Source organism: Girardinichthys multiradiatus, chromosome 12 (genome assembly GCF_021462225.1).
Source record: "Girardinichthys multiradiatus isolate DD_20200921_A chromosome 12, DD_fGirMul_XY1, whole genome shotgun sequence".
Taxonomy (NCBI): domain Eukaryota; kingdom Metazoa; phylum Chordata; class Actinopteri; order Cyprinodontiformes; family Goodeidae; genus Girardinichthys; species Girardinichthys multiradiatus.
Window position 1 is genome coordinate 12,345,016 of NC_061805.1, and position 18,447 is coordinate 12,363,462.

The window sequence follows — 18,447 nt, forward strand, 5'->3', positions numbered from 1 at the left end:
TATGGTTTACACAGATAAAATGGAGCAAACTCACATTACTAGACCTTCAGTGTTTCTTGTTGAAAGTAAAGTTTTATCAGCTTCAACACAGCACAGAACAAATAGACTAGCCTCATGGTCTAGAGGCCGGTTTTGCATTAGCTTCACCAGGTAGCCATTTTACCACCACAAACAAATCAAAACAGCATGCTAACAATATTTAGGTTTTTTCTTTCTAAACTAATTTTCTCTGCCCAAGGACTACAGGACTACGCTGTCCGCGTTCAGGCAGGGGGAAAACCGCTTTACTCGATGTGATTAGAGGCACGTCTCATCTGGGGAAATCTCTGGCTCATATTCTGTTTCTGCAGAAGCTCAGAAAGAAAAGTTCAAGACAAGCTTGTCTTAATGACTCTTTTAGCATGAACAGTGGATGCTCAAACAGCAGATCACAGATCATTAGTTAACGTTTGTCGTCCTTAAAGATACAGGGTTTTTGCCAGTGCCTTTGTTCGTACAGAGTTTAGGCCATGTTTCATCCCATGGCTGGGGCTCAACATACACAAGACACGGCCTAGGTTGATTAAAAGGTTCCAGGAAATAAACATACAGGGTAACTAAATGGAGGGGTTATCCGAGGGCGAATAATAAACATGTGCTGCAGTATTCAGGTTTCTGTGAGAAAGTTGGAAAATCAAGCATAATTTTCCATTTGTGCACTAATTTGTGTTTGTCTATCACATAACATCCTGTTTTACATTGAAAGTGCAGTGGGGGGGGGGGGTTGTATGTGAAATTAGTTTTTAGGTTTTACAGCTTTTTACTGTTTTTACCTTACAGGTATAGGATGTACAGAAAAAGCCAGACCACGGGCTTCCCATCATTAATCACAATCTTTTCAGCTCCAAATTATTTAGATGTCTACAACAACAAAGGTTTCAACCCTTTTTTTGTCTCTTTCTTCTTGTGTTTACTTGCATCTTAAGACTTGGTCCTTGACTCCTCCTGTTTTCTTCTTAACCCTAGCTGCAGTATTAAAGTACGAGAACAATGTGATGAATATCCGACAGTTCAATTGCTCCCCCCACCCCTACTGGTTGCCCAACTTCATGGATGTCTTCACATGGAGTTTGCCTTTTGTTGGAGAGAAAGGTGAGGTTGTAGATGATGAGTCAAATTAATCTTTAATGAGAATCTGCAATTGTTATATTCCCTTTTAATGGTAGAATTAGGCAGTTTATGGTAAATAAATGTTCTTTATGATAACTTCAGAAAACTGAAATCCAAAAAAAGATGAACACATAATTTTTTTTTTTTTACATTTTGTGAAAGAGAAGTTGAAAAGAAACATATTTCTGGGTTTTTGCTGACCCAACTTTAGAGATGTGAAGCAATATAGACCAGTCTTTAAATTTTTGTGATGAGATATTTTATATCCATTTACAGATGATTCTCTAAGTTGTAAGGATCCACCCCCCCACTTGCAAAGATGTCTCCTTTGCTGGCTGCTTCTTCTATTACCCAATCATCAAATGCTAATTTTTCATTAAACAATCTGTTGATTGTAGAGTGTTCTGTCATGGTGGCTCTTCCATATACTGTCTTTTTTTTTTTTTTTTACCTCTCCTACTTTTCTTTGTATGTTTTTGACATCAAAGTGCAGTTTTCTGTAAGTTGCCTGGTTATGGAATAATGGAATGATTAATTAGAATTAATCCCAGTTTGGAAAGTTTTGGGGTCATGGTTCAATGCAGGTTTGGAAAAACAGAGAAATAAATACTAATGCTAAATTCCCTAAAATAAATAGAAGGAAAATAAATTACCCTGAGAGGTGAAAACCTTTAAGGCGCAGGATGCATCCAAGCATGAGTATCTAACAGTAACTTTACCTGCAAAACTGAAAGGTTTCGCTTATGCCATACCATGCCCACCACTACTTCAAACTAAGGCCATGCTGGATTTTGTTCCATATACATATATTTGTTCCTCCGTTTGTAAATTATTAATAAACAAATAAATCTTTATCCAAAGAAACTCCGACCAAAACTACATTTTTAGTGCCACTGACACTAGATGGCGATAATGTTGAAAACAACTATAGTCCCTTCCAGACAATTGTAGCTTGTATTTGCAACTCATATGCTGTCAAAATCCCCACTTTTAAAATTTCTGCTTGGATGTGAACAACAGAATATCTTGATTTGTGTAATATCTCTGCGTCAGTGTGGACTGGATCTTAACAAAAAAGTAAATTTTTCAGATTTTGTTGCTTGAAAGAGATTGACAAACATTTGCTTTGTCTAAAAGCTATTGTAAAATATTCAACCTTAAGCCTTTTCCTTATTGATAAACAGTTAGTTAGTTGTTAGTTCGTTAATTGGTTAGTTTTAAAGATAACAGTTAAAGCTGAGAAGATGAAATATAAGCATGCAAGTCTAAATATGCCTTTTCTGTCATGCAGTGACTGAGATGCTGGTGAATGTATTAAACATTTGCTCCGATGATGAGCTCATGTCAGAAGGAGACGACCTGTATGAAGGTAACTATAAAAAACAAACTGGTATTATTACAATTGCTAAATATTTGCACTTGTTAACTGTCAGTTTATTGGCCTCAAAGAAACCAGTTAGCTGTCATCACAGCACACTAAACACTTTCGAAATATAGGGCTTAAATGTGGTTGTGTCTGACTTTTAGTTGTTAGTAGCTCTCCTAAAATGGCTGTTTTATAATTAATGTTAAATTTTGACCCTTTTAAAGATGATTTCAAAGTATTAGAGCTAAGATGATGGTTTTATTGGAAAACTTAAATACTATTCTCCCTGATGATAACCATGTACAATCTGTCAGGGCTAGAATCAACATTTAAACTGAAAACATCCTCTCTCATCCCTTCATCCACTGTCTTCATCTCACAAATTGTTGTAAGCAGAATACCTCTAAAGGGGGAACTGCAGCATGCTGAATCTTAACTGCCGCACTGTGTGCTGTTTCCAGGTGGTACGTCGGCGATGCGCAAGGAGGTCATCCGGAACAAGATTCGTGCAGTGGGGAAAATGGCACGAGTCTTCTCCGTTCTCAGGTCTGACTCTCTGATTAAAGCTTGACTTTTCTTTGTTTATATGAGTTCTGTGGTTTCTTTAAAATATGGGTCAACCGTGTTACATTATGGAAGAAGAAAGAAATGGGAACCCAAAATGTATAGTTACAGCAGCCATTATTTCAAAAGGATGTTGTAACTTGGAAGAATTCATGGTGTAGACCATACATATGAGTTATCCAGGTAATAGATGTTTTTAGAAGCAGATAAAATATCACACGATTTCCTCTGCACAAAAAGATGATGGGAAATGTTACTTTCAGTGCATTTTTTAAATGTATCTCTTCTGGGTAATAGTTTTATTTGACTTGATTGAGACAGGAGTGCTGCAAACATCAAGTGTTTCATGATAAGGTTGATGACACAAATCCTAACACGGGTAATCAACCTTTGAAAATATTGCTTCAGCTGCTAAAATCTACACAAGTTGTCAGTGACCCACTTACAGAACCAGGACATGGATGTTAGCAGGTTTTGGTTCAATGCAGTTCAAGCTTTCTGTGAATAGGGGCAGGGGAAATAGCCATTGATGATCAACGTTAGGACCTTGTGACCGTTAGGTGTCTGTCTGCATCCCTCTTTGCTGACCTGTTTGTGTCTGTGTGTTTGGTGATCAGGGAGGAAAGTGAAAGTGTGCTAACATTGAAAGGACTCACCCCTACTGGAACTCTTCCAGTGGGAGTGTTGTCAGGGGGGAAGCAGACTTTACAGAATGGTAAGTTCACTCTTTAATTCAGTCTAGATAGCTGCTGAAATACACACCCTGAGCATCAGAAATGTACCTGTCAAAGTAAATTGGTAAATTTCATGTATTCACCCTGTATGCAAAGAGATTGGAAGTGTGGGAAAACTGAAAGTGTAGGTTTATCCAGACTGAACCAAATTTACTTCAGCACATCTCAATTTGTGATGGGGTTTATGTAATCTGTACTAAAATAGCAAGCTGCATTTCCTGTTTGATGTGGCAGAATATTCCTTGGCAGCAGCTTGCAGTGTCGCCTAGTAAATAAGTGTAAATACCAAAATGTGAGTGTTCTTACAAAAAGGATCAGTGGTTTTATAAATGTTTGTTCATCAGACTGTGCCGTGCCATCATACCGTTCTTCTACATTTTGTCACATTACAACCACAAACTTTAAAGTATTTTAATAGAATTTTATGTGATAAACAAACACAAAGGAGTGTATAACTGCAAGGAAACCGATGCATGGATTTCAATGTTTTGTTTCACAATAACATTCTGAAAAGTCTTGCTTGCATTCGTATTCGTTTACCTTTACTCTGATTCCCATAAATAAAAATCAGTGTAACCAGTTCCTTTGAGAAATCACCTAATTAGAGATGGTCGATGTATGGAACAAGTGCAAACTCACCAACACATGGCCGTCCAACTAAGCCAGCAGGCGAGAATTATTGAGAGAAGTAGCCAGGAGGTCAATGCTAACTCTGGAAGAGCTGCAGAGATCCACAGCCCAGGTGGCAGAATCTGTTGTCTGAACAGCTATTAGTTCTGCACCCTACAAATCTGGCCTTTATGGAAGAGTAGCAAGGAGAAACTCATTGTTCAAAGAACGATATGTCAGAGACACAGCAAACATGTGGAACCCTGAAAACACCATCACCACTGTGAAAGATGATGGTGGGAGTAAGGTGCTGTGGGAATGCTGTGCTTCAGCAAGGGCACAGAAGGTGGCCACAGTTGTTAGGAAGATTGAGGGAGCTAAATACTGGGAGGAAAGCTTATTGGAGGCTGCATAAGACTTGAAGCTGGGGTAGAGGTTCACCTTTCAATCATAGCTATAAGGTTTAGATTAAAGTATGTTCATGTCAAAGGGTGGTCCAGTCAAAGCCCTGACTTGAACAAATTTTGAAATCTGTTACATTTAACAATTCTGCACAAGTTTGTGGTTGTAAAATGACAGAATGTGAAAAAGTTAAAGGGGCATGAAAACATTGCAAACCTTTCCAATGTTAACAATTCTCAACCCGTGTTTAATAACTTCGGAACCTTCCTTTTTCTACCAAACTTAGCTATTGGCCTTGCTGCAAACAGCTCAATGTTTTCTATCCCATCAGTTAGACTGAAAGGCAGAAAATGGTTTTCATGGTTCTGCTTGACAGCCGATCAACCAGTTTACAAAAGAAGCCATGAGCCAAGGTTTTATTTTGACATGTTTGTGAAGACCAGTTTTCTGCCCTCCTAGTCTCTTTGAAGGGCTCCAGATCAATGGCTGCATGTGCCGCACAGGAGGCACTGGCTAAAATTTGTTTCAAGCCCCACGCATCTTCCATGCAGCAGCAGTTTTTGAGTTGGCTTTGTGGGGAGGTCAGCCTGTCACCTGGAACTGGCTACTGACCCTTTGATCTAAAGGCCAGCGCCTGGTGTGGCCTGCGAGAGGACATGCTGAGAGCCACGATCGGCTATGTTGGAGGTTTCCAGAAGCTGCAGAGCAATCGAAGAAGAAACCACATGTTGTGACCTTTCACAGAATGCCACTGTCCATGTCTGCTCCGCTTACCACAGCGTTCAGATCAGCCTGGCTAGTTTGGTTTTAGGATTTTTCTCAATTTTCTCTTAATGCTTAGATTTCTATGGAATTCAGCTGCACTGGTTGCATTGTAGATCACATTTAATGCAGGTGTTGGGCAGACTTTTTAGAAAAACAACAACAAAAAGAAATGCAAAAGTGAGCATGTTAAATCTACTTCTGGTGTGCCTTTAGTAAGAATTGTTAAATAGAAGAAAGCCTCATTTGGGGACGGAACATCAGGCAAATGTGCAGCACTGTGAGTGATAGAAATGCAGACTTTAGAACAAACACTGTCCCGTGTCATTGTGTCCCGACTCTTTATACACTGATGCTTCATGTGATGACTGTGCATCATTTGGTGGCAGAATCTCTTTCTGCTTTTTATCTTTTATTAACAAAAGATGAAAGAAAATGCTTTTTTTTTTCATCTGATTGCATCTGTTGTGTAATAGTTAATGAGTCTTAAACAACATCTGACTGCAGGAGTGCATCACTCTGCTTGGTCATTGTTGCACACCTCTTCCCAGTCTTAGACTATTAGAGCTGAGGCAAATCCCACCTCAGCTCTCCTCACATAGTCCTCATGACCTTTTAACACCAACAGTATGCTAAATCTCTGACAGGCATCTCCACTCTGACCATCCCTCCTTTCAAGTGTATATTTTGATGATGTTTACAAACTGCTGGGAATTTTGCCTCTTTGTGACTGTCACACACCTGTTGGTCTCTTGTTCCTCCTGTTGTTACATAAAAGTGAAATATTTGATGTTGCTCTTGAATCTATTGTTTTGACATTCCCTCTTTTCCTCCTTCCCAAACACCCAATAACAAAGCTACCATTGAAGCAGCTAAAGCAAAAGGTATGCAGTTTTACTCAGATTTCTTGTCTGTGTCTTGTGTTTTTGGTTTTCACACTTTAAAGACAGAAACATGTAGACTTTTATAGCTATTTCACCATCAGTGTCTGATGATCCTCCAGGGTGTGCCACTGTTATATAACCCCGATCATTGTATGAACTGAGTTGTAGCTTCCAGAATTTGAAAACGGTGTCAAGGTGAACACTGAAAATATTCGTTTTTCCAGTTCTCTTTGTGGTCTGATATGCTGCAAGTTTTATGATAGAAGTAGTAGTTTTGAATCTAACAGAAAATGAAGGAATTAATAAATTATCACCATTTATGCTTTAAAACATTCTAGATTCCCCTAACCCTTATCTGATCTTTCTAAACTAAAAAAGGTGCACATGCATTTACATGCAGATAATAGATGTATGTCTAGATCAAAAATGGTGAGAGTTCTCAGTTTTGATGCATTGGATTTATAGAAAAAAAGGTATTTTCTGGATTTCACCAACAGATGACCAATCAGAGCGAATCGGGAACATTGGCCAATTTCAATCACTGGCTTATTAATTGATACATCTCAATATTTTCACCAATGGAGCTGAGACAATTTTTGGTTCTTCACGTGATTAAAATGCAGTCTGTGTTACTGAGAGGTTCATGTAGGTAGGTTTGTAAATTGAGGTTTAGGACCGGACTTGTCCTTTGTTGCTGAGAAGTCTCTGACTGTGGAAACAAAGGCTTTTCCGGTCAGGTTTGGCTTCCCACACAGAGAAAATCCTGCTTAAATGGGGCTCAGATAAGACTGGGGACATCCCTGCCTGGGATATTTTCAGAAGCTAATCCTGTTACACCATTTGGCTGTTGCTACACTGTCTCTCTCTTTAGGTCTATAGCGACGCTCAGTGCATGAGAAACACTTTGATCATATCCATTAAAAATAGATTTGATTCAGATCACATGAACCGGTGACGAGTACAGCACATATAGAGCTGTAGGGCTGGGTATCCAGCCAATAGTACTGTAGGGCTTCAGTGGGGAAAGTAAGTATTTTGCGATTATATTATAATATTCTGATTTTGCAAGTGTCCCCACTAACAAATAGAGAGGTCTGTAATTTACATCATAAGTACACTTCAACTGTGAAAAAATAACCTAAAAAATAATATTTTATGATATTTAAACAATTAATTAGCATTTGATTGCATGAAATGATACAATAGAGAAATGGGACTTGATATTTGGTACAGGAACCTTTGTTTACCATTACAGACGTCGGATGTTTCCTGCAGTTCTTGACCAGGTTTTTACACACTGCAGCATGGATTTCAGCTCCCCCTGAAGATTTGTTATTGGGTTCAGGTTTGGAGACTGGCTATTCCACTACAGGACCTTGAGATGCTTCTTACTGAGACACTCTTTAGTTGCCCTGGCTGTGTGATTCTGGTCATTGTCATTTTGGAAGACCCAGCCACGAACCATCTTCAATGCTCTTGCTGATGATAGAAGTTTGTTGCCCAAAATCTTGCAATACATGCCCCCATCCATCCTCCCCTCAATACGGTGCAGTCGTCCTGTCCCCTTTGCTGAAAAGCATCCCCAAAGAATAAAGTTTCCACCTCCATGCTTCAAGGTTGGAATGGTGGTCTTGGGATTGCACTCATTCATCTTCTTCCTCCAAACATGGTGAGTGGAGTTTAGACCAAAAAGCTCTATGTCTCATCAGACCACATGACCTTACCCCATTCCTCCTCTGGATCATTCAGATGGTCGTTTGCAAACAGTAGACGGGCCTGGACGTGTGCTGGCTTGAGCAGGGGGACCTTGTGTGCAATGCAGGATTTTAATGCAAGGCGGCGGAGTGTGTTACCAATAGTAACCTTTAAGACTGTGGTCCGTAGTCTCTTCAGGTCATTGACTAGGTCCTCCTGCATTGTTCTGGGCTGAGCCCTCACCTTTTTCATAATTATTGATGCCCCACGAGGGGAGGTCTTGCATGGAGCACCAGTCCAAAAGAGACAGTCAGTCATCTTAAGTTTCTTCCATTTTCTAATAATTGCGGCAACAGTCGTTGCCCTCTCACCAAGCTCCTTCCCCTGTAGCCCATCCCAGCCTTGTGCAGGTCTACAATTCTGTCCCAGGTTTCCTTAGACAGCTCTTTGGTCTTGCCCATGGTGGAGAGGTTGGAGTCTAATTGAATGAGTGTGTGGACAGGTGTGTTTTAGACAGGTTATGAGTTCAAACAGGTGCAGTTAATGCAGGTAATGAGTGGAGGATAGGAAAGCTTCTTAAAGACAAACTAACAAGTCTGTGGGTGCCAGAATTCTTGCCAGTTGGTAGTTGATCAAATACCCCTTTTCTTGCAATAAAATGCACATTAATTATCATAAAATGTGATTTCTTTTCTGGATTATTGTCCCTCACATTACTGTCCTTCACAGTTGTAGATACGACGTAAATTACAGACCTCTCTATTCTTTTAAGTGGAAAAACTGGCAAAATAAAAACGTATTTTCCCCACCGTACATTGTTACATCTAACAAGATATGTGCTGTGGTCTCACTGTGTAATAAAAATACTATGTTTACTGCGTTTATTTTAAATATATAAGCAACAAGTGTTCATACTAAAATAAAATAAAATGCTACATTATGACTGTTGTAATAATGCATTCTATGATATTTATTGTTATTTACATTTTGATAAATACTTGCTGTCCAGCAGACCTTCAAACAGCAGAATCTGTCTTTCGTGTAAGGTATAACACCCTGCTTTTAGCCAGCTGACTGGCAGTGTGCAGCAGGTGGTGAACTCTGCTTTACTCTGTGCCTTCACTCCAGCACTTTGTCATCTCATTAAAAACCCTGTAAATTGTAGGAATAGTGTCACAGAAAATTTTAGCGTTTTTGAAAAATAACTTTTTAAAATCCCGATTTTGACCTGTTACCAGAAACCAACCAAGCCATCCTCCCAACCGATTTTTAATATACTATTTAATATGCTTGCACTCTACCTATTTCTCTTTTAAACTATTTTTAATAACTAAGGTCATCTGCATTGTTGGGTCTGGTGTCTCTCATCTTCCTGTTGACAGAACTTCATAAATTCTCTCTGGGGCTCTGGTCAGGCTAGTTTGTTGCTCAGTCAAGCACAGTAACACCATGGCCATTGGACCAGCATTTGGTACCTTTGGAAGTGTGGGCTGTTGCCAAGTCCTGCTGGAAAATGAAATCAGCCTCTCCATAAAGCTTGTCTGCAGAAGAAAGCATGAAGTGCTCTAAAATGTCCTAGAAAGTGGCAGCGTTGACTGGACGTCAGACAACACAGTGGACCAACACCAGCAAATTACATGACACCCTAAATCTTCACTGACTGTGGAAAATTTACCTTAAGACGTTGATTCAGGAGTGGCTTGATACAAGGAATGCGACATTTGTAGCCCATGTGCAGGACACATCTATGGTAAGGGCTCTTGATGTACCAACTCCAGCCTCAGTCCACTCCTTGTGAAATTCTTGAATGGATTTTGCCTGACAATCCTGTCAAGGCTACAGTTATCCCTGTTGCTGGGATACACACTTTCTATGAATATGCTTGAATATAGCACTATGGAAACAACCAGCTTCTTTAGCAATGACCTTTTGTGGCTTAACCTCCTTGTGGTGGATGTTAATGACTGTCTTCTGGACATCTGTCCAGTCAGCTTACTGACCCAGACTGACAGACCATTTAGAGGCTCCTTTCCAGGTGTTTTGCGTTATTTAGCTGATTAGGGTGAGTTTCTAATATTTTACTTTTTCACAATATTCTAACAGACACTGATGTTTACGTTTTCATCATTTGAAATAAAGGCTTGAAATGTTTAACTCTGTATGAAATGAATCTGTATAATATGTTTATTTTTCTAAAATGAGTGACAAAATGTTTTGAACTTTTTTACATTCCAATTTTTTTTGTTGTTGTACCAAATATTTGCAAAGAAAAACAGCCAAAAGATAGCAAACTATGCTCTAAAGAATTTGTATTTAAGATCATCAGTTTATGAATGAGTTTTGAAATGTAAGGAACCTGAGTTAGTCAGGATGCCATATCTGCAGTAAAGTAGCCGTTTACCACACTGTTGAATCAATAGCCAACATAAGCATTGTGCTGTTTTGCATGTTTTTGATGTGTTTATGCTCCAGCACACTCGATTTAAATGTACAGGTCCTTCTCAAAATATTAGCATATTGTGATAAAGTTCATTATTTTCCATAATGTCATGATAAAAATTTAACATTCATATATTTTAGATTCATTGCACACTAACTGAAATATTTCAGGTCTTTTATTGTCTTAATACGGATGATTTTGGCATACAGCTCATGAAAACCCAAAATTCCTATCTCACAAAATTAGCATATTTCATCCGACCAATAAAAGAAAAGTGTTTTTAATACAAAATTGTCAACCTTCAAATAATCATGTACAGTTATGCACTCAATACTTGGTCGGGAATCCTTTTGCAGAAATGACTGCTTCAATGCGGCGTGGCATGGAGGCAATCAGCCTGAGACACTGCTGAGGTCTTATGGAGGCCCAGGATGCTTCAATAGCGGCCTTTAGCTCATCCAGAGTGTTGGGTCTTGAGTCTCTCAACGTTCTCTTCACAATATCCCACAGATTCTCTATGGGGTTCAGGTCAGGAGAGTTGGCAGGCCAATTGAGCACAGTGATACCATGGTCAGTAAACCATTTACCAGTGGTTTTGGCACTGTGAGCAGGTGCCAGGTCATGCTGAAAAATGAAATCTTCATCTCCATAAAGCTTTTCAGCAGATGGAAGCATGAAGTGCTCCAAAATCTCCTGATAGCTAGCTGCATTGACCCTGCCCTTGATAAAACACAGTGGACCAACACCAGCAGCTGACACGGCACCCCAGACCATCACTGACTGTGGGTACTTGACACTGGACTTCTGGCATTTTGGCATTTCCTTCTCCCCAATCTTCCATCAGACTATGGCACCTTGATTTCCGAATGACATGCAGAATTTGCTTTCATCTGAAAAAAGTACTTTGGACCACTGAGCAACAGTCCAGTGCTGCTTCTCTGTAGCCCAGGTCAGGCGCTTCTGCAGCTGTTTCTGGTTCAAAAGTGGCTTGACCTGGGGAATGCGGCACCTGTAGCCCATTTCCTGCACACGCCTGTGCACGGTGGCTCTGGATGTTTCTACTCCAGACTCAGTCCACTGCTTCCGCATTTCCCCCAAGGTCTGGAATCGGCCCTTCTCCACAATCTTCCTCAGGGTCCGATCACCTCTTCTCGTTGTGCAGCGTTTTCTGCCACACTTTTTCCTTCCCACAGACTTCCCACTGAGGTGCCTTGATACAGCACTCTGGGAACAGCCTATTCGTTCAGACATTTCTTTCTGTGTCTTACCCTCTTGCTTGAGGGTGTCAATAGTGGCCTTCTGGACAGCAGTCAGGTCGTCAGTCTTACCCATGATTGGGGTTTTGAGTGATAAACCAGGCTGGGAGTTTTAAAGGCCTCAGGAATCTTTTGCAGGTGTTTAGAGTTAACTCGTTGATTCAGATGATGAGGTTCATAGCTCGTTTAGAGACCCTTTTAATGATATACTAATTTTGTGAGATAGGAATTTTGGGTTTTCATGAGCTGTATGCCAAAATCATCCGTATTAATACAATAAAAGACCTGAAATATTTCAGTTAGTGTGCAATGAATCTAAAATATATGAATGTTAAAATTTCATTATGACATTATGGAAAATAATGAACTTTATCACAATATGCTAATATTTTGAGAAGAACCTGTATGCATCATCTCCTCAGCATGCCATCCAGTGCTGGAGAAACATGCTAATCACCTATTCATTCAAGTTAGGTGTGCAGCAGGGAAACAAAAACCTGCAGTACAGTGGGCCCTGAGGAACAGGGTTAAGAGACCCTTCTCTAAGGGGTCTTTTGCTGGTAAGGGCACATACCATCATTTCCTTACGAAGTAAATTCTAAAATTCTTTGAAATTGTCGGTTGTAAGAGTGAGTACGCATCACCCTTTAGTTAGGAAAAAGATTGAAACAATCTAAAGCGCAAAAGTATGACAATTTAAAGCGGTGAAATGAGCTGATCCCAAAGATGTATACACTTCATGGGTTATTCCATAAATATTGCTTTGTTTCTTTCTTTGAACCCAGAGTTAACTCAAATTGAGAAAGAAGGCTCAAAGTGTGGAAAGATATTGATCCAAAGAATGAGTTCATAAGAACAAACAGGTCACCATCACATATATCTGGTTGTGCAAGAGTTTTCTGAAGGACCTTGCTTTAAAACAGTAAACTTTCCTGTGAGCTTTTGTTTACAGCTTAATATGTGGAAAGTTTGTCTCAAGATTCCCTCACTAGTTTGCTTTCTATTGGCACATGTTCTCTGTCCGGTTTCCTCTGCTGTCATGGGACGAACCGTAAGTCTACAAAACATTGAGTGTTTTGATGTTGTAGCTTGTCCCACTGGCATTCAAACTCTAGAAGTCCTTGTTTACCCGTGCATGTGTTGTGTTCATAGATCATGTGTACTGTGCTTGGCAGAATCTGTGTTTTGTGCTTTGTGTTAAGAGATCCAGTTCAACTGAGGCTTCCAAAACATGATTCGTCAACAAATGCTTGTTGTCAAGTAAGGTGTGCTTATAGCCCTATAGCTTCTGTTTACATTTCAGTTTTTCATCTGTTCTCCAGCCATACAAGGCTTCTCTCCAACAAGGAAGATTCGCAATTTCGAGGAGGCGCGAGGCCTGGACCGGATAAACGAGAGAATGCCGCCGCGCAAAGATGGTCAGAAGCCAGACGGGACCACCATCAACACCAACACCCCCAACAAGAACGGCACTGATGGATAAGCAACGAAGATGCAACCCTCGCGTATCTTCACACAACCCATACCATGTTCTCTGTATGTCTCTGTCTGTCTGTCTCTTCTGCTGAAACTGACTGTCCGCCTTCTGCTCAGGCAGAGCACAGAAATAGCAACTTCAGTGGATAAAAACTGATTGAGGCCTAAGCACTGGGAAAACACTTCCAACAAAAAAACAAGACATACTGAATGATGAAACTGCTGGGGGGCAACCTGATCTTATTTATTGAAGATTATACATCTATCAGATTTATTTAATAGCAACTAATGATTAAAGACATTGAACTTACATCAAACAGATTTTTTTTAAAAAGGAGAATTTTATAAATCAATTCAAATAGAAATAGCCCTTGTTATGTAGGAGTTTCAGACACTTTAAGTTAGCTTTTTTAATTATTGTTGTGCTAGTTTAATAAGGGAAAAGTACAAATACTGTAGCCGAAATTGCCTCATTGGACTCTGTGAGGTTACAGTCCATACAGTGCAGTGTTTATTTGTTCTGAGTCACTTTAAAGATACATAATATGTGAAGAGATGCATCGAGAAATCGTCTAAAACTCAAAAATTCTGATCTTTTTCCGACCAGTGAATGCACCACACCTACCAGTTTGCTATGACAATAACACTCTTCAAAGTGGAAGTTCTTACAAAGTTAGGAAGTTTGCCGAAGCAGAAAAGCTGTTTTAAAGTCGACCATTTTTGATAGCATGTAAATCATGTTGGTTCTTCATTCAGGCTGTAGGAGAGCAAGAGAGAATGAGACTTTCAGCAGATAACAGAAAGGCTGTACAGTACACAGCAAAGTGGCTCTGTTTTATCCTTTTAAACCTTGAACCTCGGTTGAGGATCATGTGACAGGAAGGCTTGACATTCTACAAAATATTCACAATGCGCACCGCACTAATCACTAATATAAGATGCTAAAGATGTTTTAAATCTTTAACCCTGTAAAACAACTCCACATTGTTTGAAAATATTACTAAAACCCTGTTTTACAACTTTTGCAACTCCTAACATCACATCTGCTCCTGATAATTAAAGCCCGCAACGGGGAGGTAGGGCAGAGAAAACTTTTTATATTATGGTTCTTTAGGAAAAGGCCAAAGTTTGACAAATTCCAATTGGTGCATGTCTAGATATGTGTAGGGAAAAGTTAAAAACTCAAGAATTAGGGATGAAAAGTGTCAGATGAATGTAATTTTAATGTAAAATATAATTTAATTCGTATTTATCCTCTTCCCATTGATGTGGAATTGGTTTCTGGTTGTGTCTACAGAAACAAGTTCAGGTATTGTAGGTTAGGAATGACATTTATGAGAAGGATGTAATGTTGAAATGAAATGAGGTACTGATATTTTGTGTGCAATCACAATTGCCGTTTGGTATGTATTATGATCCCTTGATGGCAGCTAGGAAGCATTATGGGTTCATATACAGTGTTCTTTCATCACAACCAGAGCCGCCAGTATTCCCACATCCTGTTTGGGGACTGTTCTTCCTCTTTCTTCTCTGGTTAAACTGTTGGACTGAAGACTTGACGATCAAGAGATGATTTAAGACAACCGGTTTATGTAAAAATGACATGATGGTTTTATTTTCTTGAATAAAAGGACATATTTGTTGATTGTGTCCCAAAGCCATGGTCCTGCTGTCCCTGCTTTCCCCAGAACTGCTTCATAGGAAATGTATTCAACGTTATCACAGCAGTTCGATTAGACGTTTTGTTTTAAAGCACTAAAAAAAGAACTGGGCATGCTTCCTGGGCTCTGCGTTGTTTCAGTGTTCTCATGTTGATTATACAGGTTGCAGATTCCTTTTGGCTCTTAGGCATGAATATGGGAGAAGGAAAAACATTTGAAACGCCAGCGCTTTGATGATGCTGTACACAGACACAATAGACTGAGTCACTGTGCTCAGCGGGGATGGTGCTATAAAAGGTACCACCTCCACACTCACAGCTGTCTGTCAAGGCCTAACCATTCTTTCTTCATCTCAAGCGTGCCTGACTCACAGATACAGTATATTTAAGACTCGCCATCCCTCTTAACTTGGTGGGCCATCAACATCTGCAGAGACCCTGGTGTGTGCATGCTTTCCTCATGGGTCCAATACTCTCCAGGCACACTTCTGCTCACGGTCACTCCCAGCCCTTTAAGACCTGCTTTCACCAAAGCGTACAGAAACTGGTGCTCCGACACACCTGACTGTAATTCCCTTGTCTTTATCAACAAGGTAGGTGGAAATAAGCTTTAGACTTTAAAATACTCCTGTAAATTGACAAATTTGTTAAACAGGTACACAAATTAGGCAGTTGTGCCCATGTGCCATGCCACCGTGGCCACACATGTCAACATCTGCAGGGTTCCTACACAGTCTAGAAAAGTCTGGAATTTGATGAGAATAAATGTGTAAAAAGAAAATGGAGGGTAGAAAATTATTCCATTGTCTAAAAGTTGAGTTTGTCCTTCTTCCCTTACTTCCTTCCTTCCCTCCTTCTTCCCTTCGTTCCTTCCTTCATGGTGTCATTTGTTTCTAGAGTCCTTCCTTGTGTCTGTTTTTGAAATTTTTTCTTGTCTTTCCTTTTTTTGTTTCCTACCTGCCTTTTTTGCATCCTGGTGTCATTATGTCCTTCATTGTGAGCTTTTTTCCTTCTGTCCTTCCTGCTATCCTTACGATTTTAATTCTGTGTGCTTCCCTTATCGCACTGTTTTTTTTCCCTCCTTTCTTGCTTTCCTTTTTCAAATCCTCCTTTTGTAACTTTCTCTTTCATGTGTTCTCTATTGCTTTGTCTGTCTGTCTGTCTGTCTGAGGTATTTGCAGGTTTCATATTTAAAGTGTAGAAATGTCTGCCATAAATTCACAGAAAATGTTTGTAGTTAAGTTAGAAAATTAAAGAAACTGATGTTGAAAAGTCCGTTTTTTTTTGCATGAAAACCGTGTAGGAACCCTGTGTATGTGCAGAGACATGTAGTGACTCAGGATTTCACATTTCATTCGTTTGAACATTTCCAGAATGTTCTTTTTTGAGTTGCTGTTCAGCAGATTTCTGATAATCTCCCAGAAAATGAAGCATTTGGTTTACATTGATATCTGTGATGTTAGAAATTGTTTTTAAGGCTTTCCATGGTGAGCCATACAGTGTACTGACTCCTGTCAGACCTTATACATGTCTTTAAGAATGTTTAAAGAAATAAAATCTTATGTTAGCTGTAGTAAAGAATCAAGAACTGTATCATATATGTCATGCAAGGCCATCATTTTGTTTATGTAGATGTATCTTTTGGGGGAAAATAAAATATAAATCTAAACATGGATTTGACTGGTTGTGATAATGTTGGTTGAAGCTGTTTTTCCTCTCCACTGTAACTCCACATTCATGCTCCCTAATCCAATGTATCCAGTATCCCTCCTCAGCACATGTCCAAACCTTCTCAACCTTGCCCATGACCTTGTTTCACGTAGATCACTCAACCTGACCTTGCATTCTGATTTGTAGTCCTCTTCATTTTGGTAACTTCTGTCTTTGTGTTGGTAGCATCATTTCCTCACCAAACATCATAGCAAGTGATACCTCTAGCTCAGTACCTCTACGTCCTGCAGCTTGTTCCTTTCACACAATACAACCAAGCAATGAAAATAAATCCTAATCTGAAAGGTGCTGCACCAAGGCCGTGGGAAGTACGGGTATGGGGGTTGCTATACACAGATATATGCACGTTTATATTCAGCCCCCATACGTCAGTACTCTGTAGAACCAGCCTTGTTTGGATTATAGCTGCAAGTCGTTTGTGGTATGCTTCTACAAACTTTACACATTCACTGAAATTTTTGTTTATTCATCTTTACAAAATAACTCAATAACAGTCAGTTTGGATGGAGAGCATCTGTGAATATGAAGCCTTACTATTGATTCCATATTGGATTTAGATCTAGATTTTGATTGAGTCATTCTAATACATGAAGATGCATTGAACTTAACCATACCATTGTAGCCCTGGCTTAATGTTTAGGATGGCTATGCTGCTGGACAGTGAACCTCCAACTCAGTCACAAGTGCTTTGCAGCTTAACTGGTTTTCATCCACGTTTGACCTGAATGTAGTTCCATCTGTCTTCCCTTGAACCCTGACTAGCTTCCCTGATGAGACAGAAGAAAAGCATCTCCACAGCATGATTCTGTCTCCACCGTGTTTTGTGAGAATGGACTATTCAGGATGATATGCAGTGGTAGGTTTACACCACACATACTAATTAGCATAAAGACCAAAGGTGTCCAAATTGTGACTCACAATCCATTGCAGTCCTCTCCTAAGAAGGTACAAACCTGAGCCAACAGCAGACATACTTGACGCTGATGGGCACTTTATAAAAGATTTTTACGGTGAGGTTTTTTTTTAATGTATGTATGGTCTTTTGCACAATGCACACAAGTTAAGAACGTCTTGGTAGAAAATGTAGGTACAACATAAAGTGTTTTACTAGCCATGTTGTTTTGCTTTCATTTTTAATTTATTGTAAATAGAACCTCAAACATGCAACGTGACCCATATCCTGTTGTGGTTGCTGAGAATAAAATAAAAAAAATGTTTAGACCGAGAGAAAACAATCCACCCATAAAATGAAATTGTCTCCTTTACTGTTTGCAAATATGCAAGAGTCTTTAATTTTTGGATCTACTGTGTTAACAAATTCTTTTTCTATAAAAATCTGACTGCGTTGTTCATTTTATTGAAGATAAATTGTGTTTAGTTTATTGTTGATCAGTTAAAAACAAACATTTTACTTAAGTTATTGTGTTTTTAACCAAAAAAAAAAATCAAATTTTTGTGTTCTCAGAGTAGTCGTGCCACAACGTTTGTAAACCTCTGCTGTAGACCAGAAACTTCAATCTTGGTCTAATTTCACCAGAACATCTTAGTAAATGCTGCGAATACAGTTTTTGTGTGGGTTGGCTGCCAGAATTCACGCCTTTACTTTGACATTTTTTGTGGGACTTCCTGTCTCCTCATGATCTATAGCGGGCATGTTAATGTTGGTTGAAAAGCAAGCTTTTTTAAGATAAAGTAATCCTCCCATTCGGAGCTATAAGC

The 18,447-nt window shown here is 39.4% G+C and overlaps 1 protein-coding gene across 4 annotated transcripts in view; it reads left to right on the forward strand.

Moving 5' to 3' along the window:
• ppp3cca (protein phosphatase 3, catalytic subunit, gamma isozyme, a) overlaps nt 1–16,672 on the forward strand; it is a 63,981-nt gene extending 47,309 nt beyond the window's left edge. For 2 of the 4 annotated variants that reach the window (XM_047381253.1, XM_047381250.1), the window contains 7 exons: nt 820–914; nt 1,006–1,131; nt 2,441–2,518; nt 2,977–3,061; nt 3,697–3,794; nt 6,444–6,470; nt 13,184–16,672. In XM_047381253.1, the coding sequence (XP_047237209.1) occupies nt 820–914; nt 1,006–1,131; nt 2,441–2,518; nt 2,977–3,061; nt 3,697–3,794; nt 6,444–6,470; nt 13,184–13,344 (670 nt within the window). In that variant the 3' untranslated portion in view covers nt 13,345–16,672. The remainder of the gene's footprint in view (nt 1–819; nt 915–1,005; nt 1,132–2,440; nt 2,519–2,976; nt 3,062–3,696; nt 3,795–6,443; nt 6,471–13,183) is intronic. The other 2 variants (XM_047381251.1, XM_047381252.1) reach the window with 2 other exon arrangements.
• Nucleotides 16,673–18,447: the final 1,775 nt, after the last annotated feature.